The sequence below is a fragment of the Podarcis erhardii genome (assembly GCF_964252035.2).
Source record: "Podarcis erhardii genome assembly, chromosome: 16".
NCBI classification, from domain to species: Eukaryota; Metazoa; Chordata; class Lepidosauria; order Squamata; family Lacertidae; genus Podarcis; species Podarcis erhardii.
Window position 1 is genome coordinate 29,372,639 of NC_138514.1, and position 22,399 is coordinate 29,395,037.

General features: G+C 45.1%; 1 protein-coding gene across 1 annotated transcript; it reads left to right on the plus strand.

Moving 5' to 3' along the window:
* The first annotated feature begins 4,055 nt into the window (after nt 1-4,055).
* Nucleotides 4,056-21,482, plus strand: NCF1 (neutrophil cytosolic factor 1). The gene is made up of 11 exons (XM_081843988.1): nt 4,056-4,226; nt 9,060-9,140; nt 11,515-11,590; nt 13,652-13,817; nt 14,712-14,767; nt 15,939-16,061; nt 17,225-17,332; nt 17,638-17,755; nt 18,455-18,562; nt 19,573-19,715; nt 20,796-21,482. The coding sequence occupies exons 1-11, from the start codon at nt 4,155-4,157 to the stop codon at nt 20,912-20,914; spliced, it is 1,170 nt and encodes a 389-aa protein (XP_081700114.1). The 5' UTR covers nt 4,056-4,154; the 3' UTR covers nt 20,915-21,482.
* Nucleotides 21,483-22,399: the final 917 nt, after the last annotated feature.

Genomic DNA, 22,399 nt, shown 5'->3' on the forward strand with positions numbered 1-22,399 from the left:
CCAGAAGTGGCTTAGTCATGCTGGCCACATGACCCGGAGCTGCACACCGGCTCCCTCGCCCAGTAAAGTGAGATGAGCACCGCAACCCCAGAGTCGGCCACGACTGGACCTAATGGTCAGGGGTCCCTTTACCTTTACCTTTAATGCTTTCAGCTCTTACTTTGTTTTAACTTTGCATTGGTTTTAGATTTGTATTATAAGTTACATTTTATTTAATAATAAAAAGGGTGACCAATAAGTTCAGATAACAATATTAGTTAATTAATCAAACAATAGTAGAATTGTAGGGTTGGAAGATTGCAGCTAATGCAACATGCCTTTTAATGCAATGCCTTGGCATGTTTTCCACCAGAAGCTGCTGTATGATGGCCAAATGAGTACAGAGAAATTTCCAAGTTCACAACTGCCTTAGATCAACCTGTGTGACGCATGTTCAGAGAGACCTCAGTCCTGAGTGTGCTTCTTTGGAAGTAAGTTCTTTGGAAGTAAGTTCCACAATATTCAATTGGACTCCTCTTGAGTCTATGTGCTTCAGGTCATGTTCCAGAGTGACCACAGGATTCATTAATCATGGTTTCCCTTCTGTGATGCAATGGCTCTCTTGTATCTTGGTGGGGCAACAGATCCCCCTGGGCTGGGAAGAGAAGAACTTCATTTCCCCTTCTCTTGCACATATGAGGTTATTTATTACCGCACCGTTTCCATGTTCAGCAACATACAACCCACAGGTTCTGAAGTGCTAAGACAGGCCAGTGCTTTTTTCCTAGAAGTTCTTTATTACCGCACCGGTACAATTACCATGAAGTTGTTACAGTAAATTTACAGTAACTTTTTAACAACAACAAAGGTGCCCTTGAGTACCCCCTGGAAAGAACAATGACAAAACAGCTACAAAATGCTTTTTTAAAAATCATTGTATTTGTTTTTAAATCTGTTTTTGTTGATTAAATGCTTCCTCAGGAACATGCACATACAAGCAACACCAGGAAAGAAAAAGGAACTGAAAAGAAAAGGAAAAAGAAATGATGCGTGCTTGTTGTGCATGACTTCCATGAAAGTGAGAAAACATCATTTCCCATCAGTTTGAAGTACTAATGCTTTAAATGCCAGACAACTAAGTATCATTGTGAATATATGAATGGAAAATAAATCCAGTGCGTAAATCTAATTGCTGGATAAACTAGCAATAAAGCTGACTGCTTAGCAAACTCGACTATATAACAGATATGTACCATTAGCCCAGTAAGAAATGTATGTGATATCTGTTCCTTTCAGCTTTTGCTCTGAATATATGCATCAAACTAAACTCCACCGGTAAGTATTATTAGTCACAAGCAAAATATAAACTGGGCCAATTCAAAATACATAATAATAATAACAACTGACTTCTCCCACATCACCAACATTTTAGCTAGGAGCAAACAAACACATCCAAGCAGCAACTGCTTGGAGACATCAGCTTCTGCTCTGAGCATTGTCCTGCAAGCATCATTGTGACCTGATACGGTATTCCTTTTAAATGTCTGTGCTGATCCAACAGCCCAGAAGTCATCTTACACAAGCCAGTTTTTCAAAATCAAAGGTCCAATGCTGGGGTGACCTGAGCCAATAATTACACCAGGGTAGATAGATAAGGAAAAGATTTGTTCAGATTGCAGGGAGGAGACGAAGAGGAATCAAACCTCAAATCTCGCATGCTTTTTATGGTGTGCTCAAACATCTTACGCAATTTAACTTCATACATTAATGCTTCCTATGATTCCAGTTACTACTGGCTTTACCGTAAGCATAGAACAACCTACTTCTTCTTTTGTCTTATCTTGAAAAGCCAGCTGTTGACAGCATCATGGTCAACAAGATGGAAGGGGTGATGGGATGTCCGGTAGTTCAGCTTAGTTTGCTAACCAGTACAGGGTGTGGGTTTTTTTGGGGGGGGGAGTAGGAGAAGTAAAAAGAGCAAGATCAACTTCATAATCTCGAGGGCAACCATGGGTCTCTCTCAGATGGTCAGCGGTCCAGCTCCCTTGGCAGGTCACACTCTTGACGTGATATTTGTCCCCAGTGAAATGAGTGGACTGAAGATACAGGAAGGGCAATCCACTCCCTTGCCATGGTCAGATTAGCCCAGTAAGAAATGTATGTGATATCTGTTTCTTTCAGCTTTTGCTCTGAATATATACATCAGACTAAACTCCACCTGTAAAGTAGGTGATTATTGCAAAATTTACCCATCTCGATAACTGACTTCAAGGGGCCGAGGGAGCTTCAGGGCCCCCTAAAATATATGAGGGGATCAGGGCCCCCCAAAGTAGATGAGCATTGCTATTCAAATGCTGTGCCTGCATAGTGCTATGTGATCGGGGGTGGGGCTTGCCTGGATCCCCCCAATATTTTATTCAAGGTGGCACCCCTGGGTCAGACAATCCTCTGGTTAAGTATGGGCTGACGGTGGCAGTCCCTTCCGGCCCTGGCCCCCATTGTCCTCTATTTGTCTGGTTTAAATACTTTTTAAAAGAAACACAAGAAGGGAGAGCAGGAGGAGCATTGAAGCTGCCCACCAACAATTGGCACGTTATACAAAATGTAAAGGTAAAGGGATCCCTGACCAGTTGCTGACGACTCTGGGGTTGCGGCGCTCATCTCGGGTCATGTGGCAAACCAGAGCAGCGCATGGAAACGCCGTTTACCTTCCTGCCTATTAATGTTCACATATGTACTAGGATAATAATATAGTCATACCTCGGGTTACAGACGCTTCATGTTGTGTGTTTTCAGGTTACGCACCGTGCGAACCTGGAAGTACCAGAACAGGTTACTTCTGGGTTTCGGCACTTGCGCATGTACGGAAGCACTAAATCACGCTTTGCGCATGCACAGAAACACTGAATCGCAACCCATGTGTGCGCAGACGTGGCGCTGCAGGTTGCGAACGCTGCAGGTTCGCAACCAGAGTGTCCACTATATCAAACTTTTAAAAAGAATGTATGGGTTAGGGTGTTTTCGTATATATTCAAGGGGCATGGGTGGCGCTGTGGTCTAAACCACTGAGCCTCTTGGGCTTGCCGATCAGAAGGTTGGCAGCTCGAATCTCCTCGACAGAGTGAGCTCCCGTTGCTTTGTCCTAGCTCCTGCCAACCTAGCAGTCTGCAAGCACGCCAGTGCAAGTAGATAAATAGGTATCGCTGTGGCAGGAAGGTAAATGGTGTTTCCGTGCACTCTGGTTTCCGTTACGGTGTTCCATTGTGCCAGAAGTGGTTTAGTCATGCTGGCCACATGACCCTGAAAGCTGTCTGTGGACAAATGCTGGCTCCCTCAGCCTGAAAGGGAGTTTAGCGCCGCAACCCCATAGTCGCCTTTGACTGGACTTAACTGTCCAGGGGTCCTTTACCCTTTACCTTTACAGTATATATTCATATATATATTTCTCTACACGTTTTTGTGTTTTTCTTTGCATTACTTTATTTCTTTATAATTGTAAACTTTTCAATAGATTATTAATATCAAAAGAAGAAGAAAAGAAGAAGTAATAATAATGATAAATGATAAGAATGGCACTTGGGCAGCAGATGAAGCAGGCCGACAGGTAACCTGGCTGCCATTCCCCCCACTATGGTGGTGACATGCATTTATATTCCAGTCTTGCCCGTATACTTGTAAATTACCACATGCACCTGTTATGCAAATGTAAACTTTCTTTTGTCCGTGTTTCCGGTAATCCGTTTCCTCTTTCTCTGCCCCCATCCTGCAATTCTGTCCTTGCAGCAATCCTGTGAGTCAGATTGGGCAGAGCAATATCATCTTGGCAGCCCAGGGAGCCTCAGGAACCCAGATCATTCCTTGCCAGCAAACTTTGATGCTGCCTCTAGCACATGTCTTCTGGAGCCAGGAGCCCACAACACAGACATAACACACGCCAGGCAGCTTCTAGTGTCGTGTTGCAGTGCTCTGGAGACACACGGCAGGTGCAGAAAACAGAAACCCAGCACACATACACACCCAAAAAAAATCCACAATGTGCAATGTGGGGAAATGAGACTTCTCCTTTTTAACGAGGATAAAAGCTGCAGCCCACTAGCCGAGTCGTTTGTCAGCGAGGGGGCACTATCTCAGCCACAGCCAACAAGCATCAGGGCTGCAGGGATTTAGCAGTGACCATGGGAGATACCTATATCCGACATATTGAACTGCTGGGCTACGAGAAGAGGTTTTTCCCAAGCCAGCACTATGTAAGTCTTTTTGTTGTTGTTACCTTATTATTAACTTACCTTTCCTCCTCAAAGTGGCACCTACAGTTCTCTTCCTCCTCGTTTTCTCCTCACAACAACCCTGTGAGGTAGGTTAGGCTGAGAGTGAGTGACTGGCCCGTGGCCACACAGGGAGCTTCATGGCATTGTGTGGGGTGGTGGTATTGTTTTGCTTTTAACTAATTGTTTAGGGAAGTTTTTAATGACTGGTGTTTTAATGTACTTTTAATCTTTTGTTGGAAGCTGCCCAGAGTGGCTGGGGAAACCCAGCCAAATGGGCAGGGTATAAATAATAAATTGTATTATTATTATTATTATTATTATTATTATTATTATTAGTGCTTTTGTCTTATATATTTTTTCTTGTGAACCGCCCTGAGATCTTTTGATGAAGGGCAGTACAGTGGTACCTCTGGTTAAGAACTTAGTTCATTCTGGAGGTCCGTTCTTAACCTGAAACTGTTCTTAACCTGAGGTACCACTTTAGCTAATGGGGCCTCCCGCTGTCGCCACCAGAGCACGATTTCTGTTCTCATTCTGAAGCAAAGTTCTTAACCCGAGGTACTATTTCTGGGTTTGCGGAGTCTGTAATCTGAAGCGTCTGTAACCCGAGGTACCACTGTATAATAATAATAATAATAATAATAATAATAATAATAATAATGGCTGAGTAGGGATTTGAACCCTGGTCTCTCTCAGCTCTTCCTAGTCAGGCACACTAACCACTGCACCACACTGCAAATGCGCCACAGATGGATGTACGATTGTTGGGAAGTACCTCATTCAGCCCACCTGGGGCTCCTGAGCAAAGGGGAAGGAAAAATATGCCTGTGAGAGACGTCCTTTTAGCTAAAGAGCTTTTCTATTCATCTCTTTTTTGCTCCTCATTATGTGGAAGATGCATCTTTTTAGTTCTGCTTTTGGCCCTTGCGATGTATAGTTTTAGGAACCACCCTATTCTTAGGACAGTAGTTTGTTTTCAGTGCTCTGTTTTCAATTGTTGTGACCCACCCTATGGCCTTAGGCTGAAGTCCAGGTAAAATAATGATGATGATGATGATGAAAAGTTGCAGTGCTGCCCACCCCAAAAACAACCCAGGCAAGGCAGAGGCAAGCAAGCATTGCTCAGCTGGGATTTGTGTATTTTGTTTATTAACTTAAACAATCTATATGCTTCTTATGTATAGTAGTTCTCTAAAGGTAAAGGTAAAGGGACCCCTGACCCTTAGGTCCAGTTGTGGCAGACTCTGGGGTTGCGGCGCTAATCTCGCTTTATTGGCCGAGGGAGCCGGCGTACAGCTTCTGGGTCATGTGGCCAGCATGACTAAGCAGCTTCTGGCGAACCAGAGCAGCGCACGGAAACGCCGTTTACCTTCCTGCCAGAACGATACCTATTTATCTACTTGCACTTTGATGCAGTTTACAAATATCCAATAATAATAAAAAAGGCATCAGTTAAAACTATAAAGTCAATCCTCAATTCATTGGATATCCACAAGTCTCCAGTGTTATGAGAGGGGGAGAAAAACATTTTTCTGCCCACTTTCTCCATGCGTACATTAGTGCAAACTGTGTGCAAAGCCATGTGGAAATTAATGTACCAAAACGCATTCTATCAGGTGTGGTGTTAGCAAACTCCTTGCAAAAAAGTGTAGGCAACAAAAATGAGCATATCACGCTCACACGCATTTTTGTGTAGATTTTTTTTTTTAATTGCAATATTATGCAGAAATGGCAGGAACCAAGCTTAAGGTTGGAAGAATGAGAAACCGAGAGGATCTGAAATTGACGGGTGTGTCTATGCCTGGTTTGGACATCACTCCCTGACCTCCCCACTGTTGTTTGCTATCGATTCTGGACCCTGCTTTCTTTCGTTCCCCTTTGCCGGTTAACAGCAAACCTTGAGCCACACACTCAAGCCTTGGCAGGGATTTTCTTGGTCTTCCTTCTTTTTATAACGCTATTGCACCATGATGATCTGCAGGAAGAGGATAGATAAGTCATTCTGGGCCGCCCAGGGAACTTCAGCATTTAAGGGCTTGGTGATCAACACTGCTGCAGATTCATAGAGTTGGGGTTTTCTGCAACCAAGAAGAGAGACAGAGTGTGTTATGTGCTGAGTTGAATAGGATCCAAAATGCAGCAGTCTGATTGGTCCTAGAACAATAGGATTCAGAATGCAGCAGTCTGATTGGTCCACAGGAGCCACCCAATCCAGCTCCAGGTGGAAATGAATCCGCAACCTGATTGGCCTACAGGTGAGTCCCGGAATTAGCCAATCACGTGGGGCCAATTGTGTAAATAATGTATATAAAGCAGACATTCTGGGGGAACTTCCATTCCTCCTCACCACTATGAGCTGAATAAAGAGCATGAAATCCACTCTCGATTCCAAGTATATTTCAGAGAGCAAGGTCATTGGCCCTCTTTTCCACTTAGGTTAAATGTGATCAGCCTCTGCTTGGAAGGAAATGCAGTGGTACCTTGGTTCTCAAACTTAATCCGTTCCGGGAGTCCGTTCAACTCCTGAAACCATTTGAAAACTAAAGCTTGGCTTCCGATTGGCTGCAGGAGCTTCCTGCACTCAAGCAGAAGCCATGCTGGATATTCAGCTTCCGGAAAAAACGTTCGCAAACCGGAACACTCACATCTAGGTTTGCGGCGTTCAGGAGCCAATTTGTTTGGTAACCAAGCCGTTCGAGAACCAAGGTACGACTGTGGTTTAATTTGCAATCTCACTGTTCTGATCTCACAAATGCCTGCAAGGAAATCCTCTCTGCTTTTGTCATACGTTTCCGAGCACAATTCAAAGTGTTGGTGCTGACCTTTAAAGCCCTAAACGGCCTCGGTCCAGTATATCTGAAGGAGTGTCTCCACTCCCATCATTCTGCCTGGACACTGAGGTCCAGTGCTGAGGGCCTTCTGGCGGTTCCCTCGCTGTGAGAAGTCAAGTTACAGGGAACCAGGCAGAGGGCCTTCTCGGTAGTGGCACCCACCCTGTGGAATGCCCTCCCACCAGATGTCAAAGAGAACAACAACAACCAGACTTTTAGACGACATCTGAAGGCAGCCCTGTTTAGGGAAGCTTTTAATGTTTGAGGCATTACTGTATTCCAATATTGTGTTGGAAGCCGCCCAGAGTGGCTGGGGAAACACAGTGAGATGGGCGGGGTATAAATATATTATTATTATTATTATTATTATTATTATTATTATTATTATTATTATTCTTTCCCCTCTCCTGCCTGAGAAAGAGCTAGGTAAGAGGCACTAGGCATTGCATAGCTTAGGGATGGATGAGGAAACCAGTTGGACTCCCATCATTCCTGGCCATGCTGACTGGGGCTGATGGGAGCCTGACACCTCAAAAGCTCCCGTTTCTGTGTCCCCAGGATACGGAAAGGCCACATTAAATGTGTGAGTGGTGGCAAGTTTTCAGGTGCCTCAGGTGTCAATCTCATGCCAAATTTGGCCTCTTGCGAAAAGGCAGGCCAGAGCCCAGGTGATCCACATTGAAAAGATAGCGCTGGTGTTTGCTTGCTGTGTCTTTAAAAAGCTGCATTTTCTTCAGCCTGAAAGGGGAAAAAAGATGGAAGGTGCACGGGGCACTCCCAGATGACTTGTTTACTGAGCACGCACCTGGATTTGTTTGCATGGAGATTAGATGACGTTGCACTTTCCCATCGCTTTGTTCATTGCAAATGTCATCTTTTGAGGAAGCAGGTTTGTTGCACAACAGCTCAACTTTAATTGTGCAATTGGAATTGGCCGGCACTTGATTGAAAGTCCCGCAGACCGCAAAAGTCTGGAAGTGCCCCAGGGGTGAAGCAACAGCCAGCAGGCTTATGATTCGAGTGCTCTATCATGTGGCTTCCCTGTAGAAAAGGGGGGGGGGGGAACCATGTGAACAAAGGCAGGAAATTCCACCCCATGTGCATTGCTTGGGAATACCCTCACTTAGAGGAGGCTGCGAGGGAACAGCCACCGTTCTAAAGCACAGCAAATGCTTTGCGCACCCAAAATCTCATTTTCATCCCCTGGGATTTCCAGTCCATGGGCAGCATGGCAAGAGGAGATAATGGATAGCTCAGTTGGTAGAGCGTGAGACTCTTAATATCTGGGTCATGAGTTTGAGCCCCACACTGGGTAACTGATCTGTTGAAAACGCAACTTGAAAAAAAGACAATGCACGTATTTTTGTAAATTAAGAAATCTTTCATATTGTGGGGTTTTTTTAAAAAAAAGATTCCTGCATTGCAGGGGGTTGGACTAGATGACCCCTGAGGTCCCTTCCAACTCTACAATTTAGTGATTCTATAACTGTTTGATTCTTCTGTGCCTGCTGCCCCCCAACACAAGATTGTAACACACCCATAAGTCAACCCTGCTTTTTACGACATGAAAAAACAAAACAGAAACACCAGTCGTACAATGAAAAACCACAAATCCGTTTCCAGATTCGGATATCACTCCATTAGTGAATATTTATGGATTGTTTTCAGGATGTCTACATTAGCTGCTTATTCTAGAACTGGGAAAACTGGCATTGTTTTGTGCTTAAAGCTTCAGTTTCTGATGAGTTTTTCTGCAGGACCAGAAGCGCTCTAGGATTCCAGCGTCAAAGCAGATAACACCTATTTTTAATGCATTTTATTTTTGAATATAATGTGTGTAACATTCATCATTAATGGAGTCTCCCTGCACATCTAAATTCGGCGCCCTCTGAACAGCCTGGGATGAAGAATAGGGTTGGCTGGGGGGAGGCCATTTGAAAGCTTTCACCGATTCTGAACAATGGTCTGTTCTCCTTGTCAGGTCTACATGTTTCTGGTGAAGTGGCAAGATCTCACAGAGAAAGTTGTGTATCGGAAGTTCACCGAGATTTACGAATTCCATGTAAGTAAACTGTTGTGTCTCTGGCACCTGAAGAGTGTCCGGCTAATCTTGATGTCTTTCTGTGCTAAGATGGTGCATTCATTACATTGCCAAAGAAGACTGAAAGGAGGACTTGCATAAAATGTGCATGGGTTAATCTATATGGACACCTGCAGATTTAGAAATAATTGCTGTTATTTCAGATAGGCCTCCTTCTCACCTTTGAGGAGTTAAATCATAGCAATCATTCCTGAATCTGCATCTATACATATAATATAATGCCATGCAAACCTGTGGCCTCCTTTTTTTTTCTTTTTAGGGCAACTTTCTGTGGTTGCTCCTCTTTCTCAGGAAATACAAGTACTGAAGAAATGAACCTATGCTGCCAATTCTCATAGTAGACCAGTATAAATTAAGCAGCACATAAGCGGCACACAAAACGCTACCAAACCATTCTACGTTCTAAATCCTACATTAATAATCCAAAAATTGAGAGAGCTATGTACAAGATCTACTACAGAAGCCACAAACAAAAAACTCATTCAAATTGTGTCCAAAAGGAAGATTCAGTCTTTAAAGTTCCTTTAGCCAGGCTCCTGTAGTTATCAACAAAGGTAAGTTTGATCAAACGAAGTGTTGGCGATGTTGTGCTCAAGGGTTAGATATCAACGAGGACAAACGCCGGCACCCTCTCTAACTCTGTGTATGCCTGCCAACCTAGCAGTTCGAAAGCACGTCAAAGTGCAAGTAGATAAATAGGTACCGCTCCGGTGGGAAGGTAAACGGCATTTCCGTGCGCTGCTCTGGTTCGCCAGAAGCGGCTTAGTCATGCTGGCCACATGACCCGGAAGCTGGTTCCCTCGGCCAGTAAAGCGAGATGAGCACCACAACCCTAGAGTCGTCCGCGACTGGACCTAATGGTCTGCGGTCCCTTTACCTTTACTTTATGCCACCCTAGGGCAACTTTCTGTGGTTGCTCCTCTTTCTTAGGAAGATAGGATGTCATTTTGAGTAGTTCTCTGAGCAGCCCTTTGGGACTGTGGGGCGGAAGGTAGTGGGGATCAAGGGTAAGAGGAACCAGAGCCATCAAAAAATACGCACTCACAAGCATTGTGGGCAAACCTTACAAATCTCACTAAAGCTGGAAGGAAGGGCAGCCGAGTAGGTGGTCAACAAAAGAGGGTGATTCCTGCATTGTTCTCTTTTTAATGCAGCTGTTTGGAATTTCTGAGCTGCCTGGTTGAAATATTATTTCATGCGATAGTCATATGATGAGAATTCAACATTTCAAGTCTTTCCCTTTTTTTGCAAGCCGCAAAGGGGAAGTCTGTTGCTGCCTTTGCCGTCAACCTTGTGCCTTGCTCTTTTGTTTTCTTGTTTTGGGAAGGCTGAGGTAGAAACCCAGGGGAGTGGCAGCTGCTGGGTCACTCTGGGGCACTCAGACTTTGTAATTCCAGATATCCCTCCATTTGGCCCCCATGAGACCAATGGAGGCTGACCCACTGTGACAAATGGGGCACTGCCTCACCAAACTCAGTCTGCTCCTAGCCAGCCTCTACCTGCCAGACTTCTTACTTACAACCAATCAGGGGGTGGCTTTGCCTGTAATTTGCTCTGGCGCCACCTACTGCCAGCCTCCTGCCTTCCACCCTACCAGTTACCACTTCACAGGACAGTCCCTGCTTCTTGTTGCTGGTTCCTGTCACATGACTGTCCCACTGCCTGGTCATGTCCGGCTCTTTGGCCACAGATTTAAGGCAGTGCGACACAATGTAAAACGGTCATAGCTTCTCTCAAATCATTCTGGGAGCTATAGTTTGTTAAGGGTGCTGAGAGTTGTGAGGAGACCCCTGTTCCCCTCAGGGAGCTGCAGAGTGATGTAACAATCAACCTCTCTTCTCAGGGGACTTTGGGAATTGTAGTTCTGTGTGGAGAATTGGGGGGGGGAGCCTCCTAACAACTCTCAGCACCCTTAACAAACTGCAGCTCCCGAAATTATTTGGGGGGGGGGACTGTTTGAAGTTATATCACAGCACTTTAAATGTATGGTGTCAATGCAGCCGTTGTTGAATGGGGATTTGCTTTTTAAAAAGTAACTTGCAGACACCCCCCCCTCCCCACAATCTGTATCAGAATCCTGTAGAAAAGAATGAAAGATTAAGGGACTCCTCTCTCCCCGCCCTGCATCAGGGTCCCAATCCAGACTTCTGCTCCCCTGTCTGCAATTTACTTTTTAAAAGCAGGGGAAGCAATTGCTAATTGCCAAAGTGATGGGAATGGAAGCCCCTTATTAAATTACTGACTGGAAGTGACTAAACGCACCTGATGATTTGTTTTTCGTCCATACTTTCATCTAGAATTCTAAGGCTGCTCTTGCTTTCTCTCCTTTCTCCAGAAAACTTTAAAGGAGATGTTTCCTATTGAATCTGGGGACATTAGTATTGAGAACAGGATCATTCCTCACTTGCCTGGTAAGTAAGCCAGTACAACTGCCAGTTCTAGGTTCTTGGCATTGCCCTGAGTCTAGAGATATAAAGCCAGCCCTGGTTTACAATCAGCACTGTATTTTAAATTATCGTGGCGAACTTGTCTGAAATTTCAAACTGCTGGCTTAAATGACTTTTTGGATGTACACACACCGTATGCTTAAATCACATTTCCCACCTCCCTAAGAATCATAGGAACTGTAGTTTGTTCATCACCGAGCTACAATCTCCAGTACCTTTAAGAAACTCAGTTTCTCAGGATTCTTTGCAGGTGTGTATTTATGTAGGATCCTTCTTCCCAGCTATTCAGGGATTTCCTTTGGTGGAGAGTGAAAGCAGTCTTCACATGCTCAAAAGAACACCTCCCCCCTCATCATATTACCTTATTTTTCCGTGTATAACACCCCCTACCTTGTATAAGATGACCCTATTTTTTTGGACTGCAACAAAAATATTTTTTTTGGGGGGGGGGGAATTGCCCAAAGTTGTTGAGCTTCTTTTTTTGGGGGGGGGGAATCACTGCCACCCATCACTCTACAGTCTGCCCACCAATGCAAATTGCATGCATTGCGATGGCCAACAGTCGTTTGCATGCTCACTGCCAAAAGTCCACCTGCACACTCAGCGCAACCACAGCCGATTGCATGTACACCTTGCTGCTGCCGTAAATAGCACACCCAATTGCCACAGCCAATCATCACCAGGCCTTGCTGCAGCAACCAATCACACGCACAATCACCTCTGCCATCTCCTGCTGGCTGCTGCCACCAATCGCCCGCCTGATATCCGTCTGTGAAACGATCTGCAATTTTCGCCTATTAATTCTAAGGAAAAATTGTCGGCTATTACACAGAAAAATGCGGTATATTATTTCACATGATTTAAGGCTGAGCCCCAGTACTTCAACATTTCACTGGCAGCACCCAAATGTGCTCTGGTTTCCAGTAAGCTCTGGGAAATGGGCAGACTGAATGTTCCTTTTGGAAATGAGGCAATGTAGAGATTGTAGTGTCTTTAGTATACATGGTTTCCTGACACATATATACAACCTGAGCTTATGATGGAGGGGCTCACAGCATCAACACCGCAAGAGGGTCTCATTTCTCCCAAAGACTTGAATTCAAACAGAAATCAACCACTGGGCTCTGACCTTCTCTCCAACTTCCTGCTTTTTCCAGCTTGCAACCTTTCCCCTCCTCTAGGTCACATCACAGCCAACTCTCAGCTCTGCCTTTGTCTTCTAACAAACTCTGAATTGGGGGGCATGGTCCCACCCATTTGCTGTCTGACCCAGATTCCTATTTACTTTCTTAATGGCCTATTCCTTCGTTCTCCTAATGGCCCATCTCCCAGGCGATCACCTGAACACAGGAAGCTTGGGTATAGGGATTAACAGTTTAACCCCCCCAAGCCTTGATTATAGTCTAACGCCTACTGGACCCAGGAATTTAGTGGTGCCTGGCACTCACAAACTCATAACAGTGTCATTGCTCAAGCGCTCACTTCCTATGTAGTAACCAGGAACACATTTAGATCTTTGGTTTGTCCAAATCAGTTGTCATGCTAATGCAGTGGGTTTCGGGCGCTGAAATAACTGTTCCATTGCAGTTGACTGACCAAGCAGCCACATGTGGTTAAAAAAAAATTGTTCCTGTTCCCTTTTGGATCCTGTTTACATAATGATGAGAAACGGCCAAGTCTTGAACCAAGTCACAAACTGAGACACAAGTGTACGATGTCTGTTTCAGTTTCTTTCAATTTCTCATTTTCCCAACCACATCTGTGTATGATTTTTTAATTTTATTTTGAAGTTGACATTTGAATGTGAATTTCTCCCAAAATACACATTTTTCTATGCAAATATGCCCATAATATACTTCTTCTTTGTCAAGAATTCAGCTTTAGAAAGGTAGGTTTGCCTGTTAGGTAGTGTCACCTGAAATGCAAACTGAATTGACTGGAATAGGCATTGACCGGACGGGATGGGGTAGTCCTCTGGCATGATGAAATGTAAACAACTTTGTTCCTTCCTACCCATCTATGTAGCGCCAAGGTGGTTTGACAGCCAGCGAATCACCCAAAATCGGCAAGACACACTCTCCGAGTACACCATGGCCCTCATCAACCTGCCCCGCAAGATCTCCCGGTGTGTACACGTCTTGACCTTCTTCAAAGTCAGACCGGATGACCTGAACCCACCTATAGCAAGCCAGTGAGTATTGTCAGGACGCTGGGAGGCACCTATTGGCCTAAGACTGGCAGGAAGGGTCCATAGGGAGGAAGGGACCCATGTCCATCTCGAACCCGGTGTCAGCACCTGATACTTTGGGCAGCTGTAAGAAGTCCAGTGTCACCCTCCCCTAGGGCTCATTGCCACTTCCCCTCTCACTGCCGCTCCTGGTAAATGACTCTGAAAAGTGCCATTTACAGTATCTCAGTATAGCACCTTCCCAGTGGCAGCTGCTCCCCAGCCGTGGTTCTCAAACTTGGGTCCCTAACTGTTGTTGGACTACAACTCCCATCATCCATAACTAGCAGGAATGGTGATCAGGGATGATGGGGGTTGTAGTCCAACAACACTTATTAGAGAAACACTGCTTGGGCCTGGTAGGGCAGATCATGAGGAGCCGACCAGTAGGGGGCGCCAGAGCTGATGACAGGTAGAGCCAACTCCTTCTAGTTTTGTCCCCATCCGCCTCCTCTCTGCTGAGTTCTACAAGGGCGACCCTGAGACTAAGGAGGAGGAAGCGAACAGTCAGGGCCACTCCTTGGCCTGCTTGTGAGATATAAGGTAAGCAAGCTGGCTGGAGGCAGGCTGAGGTTGGTGGTCCAGCCTCCATAGACATCTAACTTGACACTGCATGGCAAGACAAGAATGCATGGTTGTGGCTCGCTCCACAAAAAAAGAGTCAGTGCTGTTCATGTTTATATTCCATGTTTCAAACACCCAAAGTACGTTACCTTTGTAATCAGCAAATCAGGCCAGTGTGATTATCCAACATGCTGTGAGTTCATGACTAGCTTGAGGCCACCAGTTTGAGTCTGTGGCTATGATGGAAGACTTGACAATTCCAACAATGTTTGCCTTTGATTCTTTTCCCCTTAGCGTCAAGAAACCAGAAACCTTTTTGATACCAAAAGACTCCAAGAAGATTGCAGCAGGTAATTAAAAAGCAGAAGTGGTGAAATCCTTCCCACTCGTCTTCAGTGGCTGTATGTTACTGCCAGGATCACAGCCTGCCTTGCCCTCAGCAGCACTAAGGTCCTGTGTGCAGCTTCTCCAGAAACATCTGGCTGGGTAGTTTGTTAAGGGCGTTAGGAATCATAGTTCTGTGAAGCACAAACTGCAGTGCTCAGGATTCTCTGGGAGTAGCCATGTGCTTTCATAGGATCCTAGAGTTGGAAGGGGCCCCCAAGGATCATCAAGTCCAACCCCCTGCAATGCAGGAATCTCAACAAAAGCGTCCCAGACAGATGACCACCCAAAGTCTGCTTAAAAACCTCCAAGGGAGGAGAGTCCACCACCTTCCAAGGGAGTCCTTTCCACTGTCAAACATCTCTTACAGCCAGAAAGTTCTTCCTGATCTTTAGTTGGAATCTCCTTTCTTGCAACTTGAAGTCATGGGTTCAAGTCCTACCATACTTTAAATTTATAGTGTCCTTCGCTGCCTCCTCTGCTTCCTGGATTCATAAGTTGCCACAAGGACTCAAAACACGGTGCTCTCTCCTAACTAAAAGTGGCACTGGGAACTCTCTGAAAGCAGTTCTCAAGTCTATTTTTCAGATTCCACCTTCCGCCCTGAACCCTGTGCCCTCTTTATCCCAGAACCATGTGTGTGGAGAGAATTAGCTCACCGTTATTCAGTGGGGAGGGAGATATATTTTGTGCATGGCACCGTTATTCAGTGGGGAGGGAGATATATTTTGTGCATGGCACAAAATATACTGTATTAAGTTTGCACGTGGCGCTGGTCCCTCGCACTCCAGACAGGTCTCAGGGGCTCGGCTCCGGTGAATCCTGGCTCAGAGGGGGCCCTTGAGAGTTCCTCTAATCACAGCCACTTCTCCTCCTGAGAGCCAGTGTGCTGTAGTGGTTAAGAGCGACAGATTCGTAATCTGGTGAACCGGGTTCGCTTCCCCACTCCTCCACATGCAGCTGCTGGGTGACCTTGGGCTAGTCACACTTCTCTGAAGTCTCTCAGCCCCATTCACCTCACAGAGTGTTTGTTGTGGGGGTGGAAGGGAAAGGAGAATGTTAGCCACTTTGAGACTCCTTCGGGTAGTGATAAAGCGGGATATCAAATCCAAACTCTTCTTCTTCCTCCTCCAATAGATATCACAGGACCCATCATCCTACAGACGTATCGGGCAATTGGCGACTATGAGAAGAACTCCAGCACTGAGATGGGGGTCAAGATGGGGGACCTGGTGGACGTTGTGGAGAAAAGCGAAAGCGGTAAGGAGAGAGAGATGGTGTTTATCTCTTGGGAGAGGGGCTGGTTTTACAGCGGTGGCAGAGAAAGTAGGGAACGTCCTATTCCATAGTCATAATTTTGCTATTTATACCCCCGTCCATCTAACCGGGTTGCCCCAGCCACTCTGGGCGTCTTCCAACATATATAAAAGCCTAATAAAACAAACATTTTTCAAAAAGAGCTTCCCTATATAGAACTGCCTTCAGATGACTCGGGAGTCGCATAACTCCAAACCCTGCAACATTTCTGTGATGACAATGAGATGTCCTAAGGAAAAGCGAGACATTCCAGGATCAAAACAGAAACTGGGGTGACTTCTGTAAATCCAGGAAAATAGGGACACTTGGAGGGTCTGTACTTTGGCCGCAGCAGGAGGTCTGCCCCCTAAGTGGAGGCTACCAATGTTGCATCTCTGGGGCCATGGCGTCCCTTGAGGTCTTCTCCTGGTGCCTTCATGGAGAGTCTCTGATTCCCTCACTGCCTCCTTGGTCATGAGATGAGGGCAGCGGTTTCCCTTTCCTCCCTCAAAACGTGCATAGAGTTGAAAGAGGAAGTTTGAAGAGCGGCGCCTTCCCCCACTTCTTCTTCTTCTGGCTCTATGTGCTTTCCAAGGCTCGTATGATTTCTATTGCCTCTTGACTTTGGCCCAGGTCCTTTGGAAAAGCTAAGTGTGCCCACTTTCTTTCTCTCTGTCTTTGCTGGGGCAGATGAGCAGACGAGAGAAGTGGTCTGTTGGCAGGCCGAGGACAGATAAAACAAAGTCCTTCTCAGCATACAGTTAATCTGTGGAATATTATCAGACAGGAGGCAGCAATGTCCATCAATGGCAATGCTTCTGAATACCAGTTGCTGGAAACTGCAGGAGAGAACAGTGTGTTCTTGTGTTCAGGTCCTGCTTCCAAGTTTCCAGAAGCTGTTGGACTAGATGGGCCACTGGTCTGATCCAGCAGGCTCTTTTGAAGACCTGAAGAGGTGGCACCCACACTGCTTCCTCAAAAAATCAAAATAAGCCCATGGGTCTAAAGAGGTTGATGACCCGTGCAGGCATTAAGCATAACCAGCTGCACTTCTGATGTGTAAACTTTAGAGACAGGTAACTTGGTCCAGGAGGACACCGATTTATTTATCATTTGTCTCGCTCCAGGTTGGTGGTTCTGTCAGCAGACGAACAAACGGGGTTGGGTCCCCGCTGCCTACCTCGAACCTATGGATGGTCCAGATGAGTCTGAAGAACAGGATCCCAACTATGCAGGTAAAACAAACCCTCTCTGTTGGGTCTGTGGATGCCCAGGTCCCGATTAACCCTGAAGTTAAATGGCAGCATTTGAAAGATAGCCACCTTTCAGCCTCTGTTTTCCTATCTGTAAAATGGGAACAATAGCGATCCGTAGCACACATGGCTATCACGAAGGGGATTGCAATTCAGATTGGAAAGCGCGTTGTGTGCTATAACTGTGCAAACTGAAGGATGAATATCAATGAGATGATTATTGGATCTATTGTTGCCTTGCAAACTCCTGAGTCCTTCTTGATGGTTCTCTGCTCTTTTGTTTTAAGGGGAACTCCATGTTGTCCGGAAAGGCTACACAGCCGCCCAGGAAGACGAGATCACTCTGAAGGAAGGGGAAACCATAGAAGTTATCCATAAACTGCTTGATGGATGGTGGGTTGTCAGGTGAGGAACCAAAGAAGGGCTGGTGGAAATAAACATCACCTAGTGTGTGGAAATTGGAGGTATCCTGCCTTTGAATATGGAGGCTCCATTTCTGTCTACTGTGGCTAATGGACATGGACTTTTCTGCCCTAAGGACTTGTTTGGATCTTTCATAAATCCCTTCCGCTAACCTGGGGCCCTCCAGATGTTTGGGGACTACAATTCCCATCAGCCGCATGGTGGGGCTGATGGAATCAAGGCTGCACTGGCGAGGGTTGATGGGAGTTGTGGTCTAAAGGACCTGGAGGGCACCGGAGTGAAGGAGGAAGGACTCTGTCTAATACAGCTTACTGTGTCCCTTATTGGCCATCATTCAAAGTGTACATTTACTGGGTGGAGGGCAAAACAGGATCACACCTCTTGCTCCCATGTCAGGGTGTCCGGTGTGATATTTGAAAGTGGAGCAGACGTGTTTTTCTGTGCTGTTTTACCCACATAGGCTCCAACCAGGAAAACCTCTTTCAAATATTGTGCTGAATCTGTGGATGTCAAAAAAGTGTGTTTATCAAAAGTGGGGGCAGCATTTCTCATGGTGTGGGAGATTGAGGTTACGTCCTCCTTCACCCTCCTGGGATTAAGGCTCTCTGTCCGCTTGCCAACCACAGAGCTCCTTCCTCTTTTTTTCTTGTGGGTAAATTGATGTTGTTTCTGAAATTTCAGGAAGGACGAAACTACAGGCTATTACCCGTCGATGTATCTGCAGAAATCTGGGGAGCTGAATAACCCAGAGAACAATCAGCTGAGGAACAAAGGAGCCCCACCTCGAAGGTAGCGTGTGTTTGTGTGTTGGTGGAAGAAAATGCTTTTGGTAATTTTTGGCATGGGAACAATAATTAAAAGGACTGGTGCAAGACATTTTTCAGCATGATTCAAATCAAACAATTGCAGACACTTCCCATTCCACATACAGAGGCAGATTGCATCACCATAAGCAACTTTATTACATGATCCACTGGCTTTGACACCTTAAAAATATACTCCGACAATTTCCTATACATGAACCAGTGCTTTTTTTTATTCTGGGGGTACTCAAGGGTACGCAATACCAGCTCCTTTTTTTTCCTAGAAGAAAAGCACTGGTATGAACAGTTAGGTTAAACAAATATATTAAGGAAGAAGTTAAAATAATCAGAAAGCTTTTGACACAGTCGAATGAAACCTAATTGAAACTAAAGCAAAACTGAACACACTCTTAAATTTCTCAGATGTGACTGTACTAGCTCATTCTGCCCATCGCTTCCTTGCAGCTGCAGTGCTGTCCCATATGTTACATGTGGGTAAACATCTTCTTAGAGTGAACAGATGATTTCTTGATAAGACCAGACAAAGAATTTCTCATAAATCTTCCCCTTGGGGCATCCTATAAAGGATGTTTCACAGCAGATTACATTCTCTAGCCAAACAAACAAACAAACAAACAAACAAACAAACAAACAAACATGTCTGTATCTGACTTTCTACATGTTGGAATGCATAACTCTTGTATAAGGGAGACACTGTCAGTTCTTCTAGATAGCTAGACCTTTGATGATCCTTTCTGAAGAAGACAATACACTGGGGAAATTTAGTTCGTTGTAGCAAACTTATATCTTCTCTAGCTTGAGCTTCATATAACCTGTCCCTGTGTGTGTGTGTGTGTGTGTGTGTGTGTGTGTGTGTGTGTGTAAGGTCTAAACGAGGCCAAAACAATTACTTTGGTAATAGAATTTGCAGAGTGTCATTGCGATTTCCCATATGACATAAGGGAAGACATGCTCTTTCCCCTTCTGACTTGGCAGATCCACCATCCGAAATGTCAAGAGCATCCACAATCAAGGCCGCAAGCAGATCAGCCAGGAGACGTATCGGCGGAACAGCGTGAAATACTTAGTGAGCCGGAGGAAGATGAAGACCAACCTCATCTACAAAGGCAGCACTATCAGTAAGTACTCGGTGGGGCCTCCACAGTGCCTCGTTTGGTTTCATTTGAAAGCAGCTTTTCCAAAGGCACCCTGTGACAAGGAGGTAGCAAGTTGCTGTGGCCGCTGTGAGAACAGGTTACTGAAGCAGATGGGCCTTTGGCTTGATCCGGAAGGTTCTTCTCATGCTCGTATGTTGCATAGTAGGGTCCTTCTCAGCCACCTCAACCTCTGAGACAGGAATTTACAGGTGGATTATTTATTTATTTGTGGGTTTTTTTTTAAAAAAATAAAAAGGTGCCGTATTGAAAACAACAGCACAAGGCCTCTCTCCACAATCTTACAACCTAATGGGGACAATACGAAAGGAAAAGGGGATGAGCAGGGGAGAGGATGATGGGCAAATTCTGGTACCGACTCAAAATTATTGCAATGACCCATCCGAGGGAGTAAGTTCTGGAAAGGGTGGACCACTGAGTCCCAGCTGTGTCCCCTCTCCATATCAGAATGTGCCAAAGCAACTACTTTCCAGTTTACACTTGATCTTCACAAAGCAAACTAGTTCAGTTCACAGTTCAAGTTTTTATCCAAAGGAGCCTTGGCAAAATAAATAAATAAATAAAACCAAAACCAAAACCAAGCCCTCTGAGCATTGCAAACTGCTATGCTGAAGTATAAAATATGTTTAACAAGACCAAAAAAACATTAAAACACACAACAATTATGCTCTTTAAAGCTTAAAGGCCCAAGGATTCTAAAGCAGGTGTGAGGAATTTTGGGACACGCTTGCTAGGACTTCTGGGAACTGTAGTTCAGAGACATTTGGAGAGCCACAGGTTCCACATCCCTAGTCTAAAGAGTAAAAAAAATAAATAAATCTTAAGAGAGTGGACTTGAAGATGAACAAGGAGTCGTTCTGAGTTCACCCCAAAACAGACATAATTCACATTCATTTCACCCCGAAATGGTAAGAACTGCTTTCAGTTACAGTAAAGAGATTTTCGAACCGATCCCGTGAGCTTTGTTAAATCGAACCAATTTATTCCAACCACCTCTTGAGATGAAAACAAAGAAATTTATTGTGTGCTTCTTTCATTTTATAGCGGAGAAAGACGAGACAGAGAATAACCAGTCCAAGGCTCAACCCGCCATCCCTCCAAGACCCAGTAAAGACTTGATTGTGGCTCGCTGCTCAGAGACCACAAAAAGCAAAATCAAGTGAGGAAGGAGCTTATATCTGCCCATGGCAACATCTCTGAGGGACTCACTGGCCAGACTGGACTCCTGTGAAGTTCTGCTTTCCAGAACTCTGCGCCTGAATTTTTACCAATGTGTATGCCCTTGTTTGTTGTAAAATTGTTGTCAGTGCAGGGTTTGATGCTGGTGGACTCTGTTCATTTTTCAGGATGTGCTTTTCCTTCTTCCCCCCAACATTAAATCTTATGGACTAGTGACTTGTTTGCTTCCAGCAGGTTTAAATGCCTACACAGAGCAATTGAGGCATGAAGGCCTGTGGATGCCTTGAATGTTGGCTGGTCAGTGGGGTAACTGATGCTCCTAAGAAATAAATAGTGCTGGCCGTTAGCTTTTGCTAGCTACTAGACGAGAAGTATTCCATCAATCAATTTTGTGATAGCAGGAGAAGGAAGGAAAAATGATATTAATACTTGTCTGACATATAGCACAGGCTCTTTTGTAAATTGTGTTTTTGGTTAATATGCCCAAGTATATCTATATATGTATATGTTTAAGTACACAAATGTTTGATAAATAAATAAGTGCATGTGAAACCTGCATTTCCCATCATCTTGCACAGGCAGTTCTGGATAGGAAACTCTTGCAACAGAAAGGAAATCCTTGGCATATAACTTTCTGTTTTGCAGTCTCTGTTTTTTGCAAAACCTCTTGCCTAAGCCCGGAGAGAGAGGAAGGAAAGAATTCACAATTCTCTACTGTCAGAGGGAAGATTGCAAATTATTAACAAGAAGTGGGATGTGCAACAAAATGTTGCAGGGGTGTTCTTAGCAGTTCTCCGGCTCAGGAAGTTCTTCAGGACACAAAAGATGGAACTGACTGCCTGGCTTTTCTTTCTAACTGGGGCCAAGTCCACACCATACATTTAAAACACTGTGATACCACTTTAAAAACAGTCATGGCTTATCCCAAAGCATCCTGAGAATTATAGTTTGTTACGGGTGCTAAGAACTGTTAAGAGACACGCCCAATTCCTCTCACAGAACTACAATTCCCAGAGTTCTCTAGGAAGGAGGGGTTGATTGTTAAACCAATCGGAAACTGCAGCATTGGGAAGGGAATCAGGGTTCTCCTACCCACTCTCAACATCCTTAGCAAACCACAGCTCTGGGATAAACCATGACAGATTAAAGCAGTAGATGTTGTGGATGTGGCCTGACACCAACCTATGGTTACCCAGAATGCCTGGTTCTCACTGGACTTCCTTATTTGTGCCCCTTATATTGTACTTTCCCAGCCTAGGGCTTCTCCAAGTAAGTCTGCTGGTATCTGGAGGGAACCAGGTTGCGGAAATCTGATTTCCATTGCGGCATCCACGTGCGTGGTGCTTTACGAAGTACAAGGGGAAGGGTGAATGCATGCTCTAAATACGACCTTGGTCTATGTCCAAGTATATCTGTGTCCAAGGGGAAAGGAATGGGAGGTCATGGAGCAGGGCAGCCAACTTGAATAC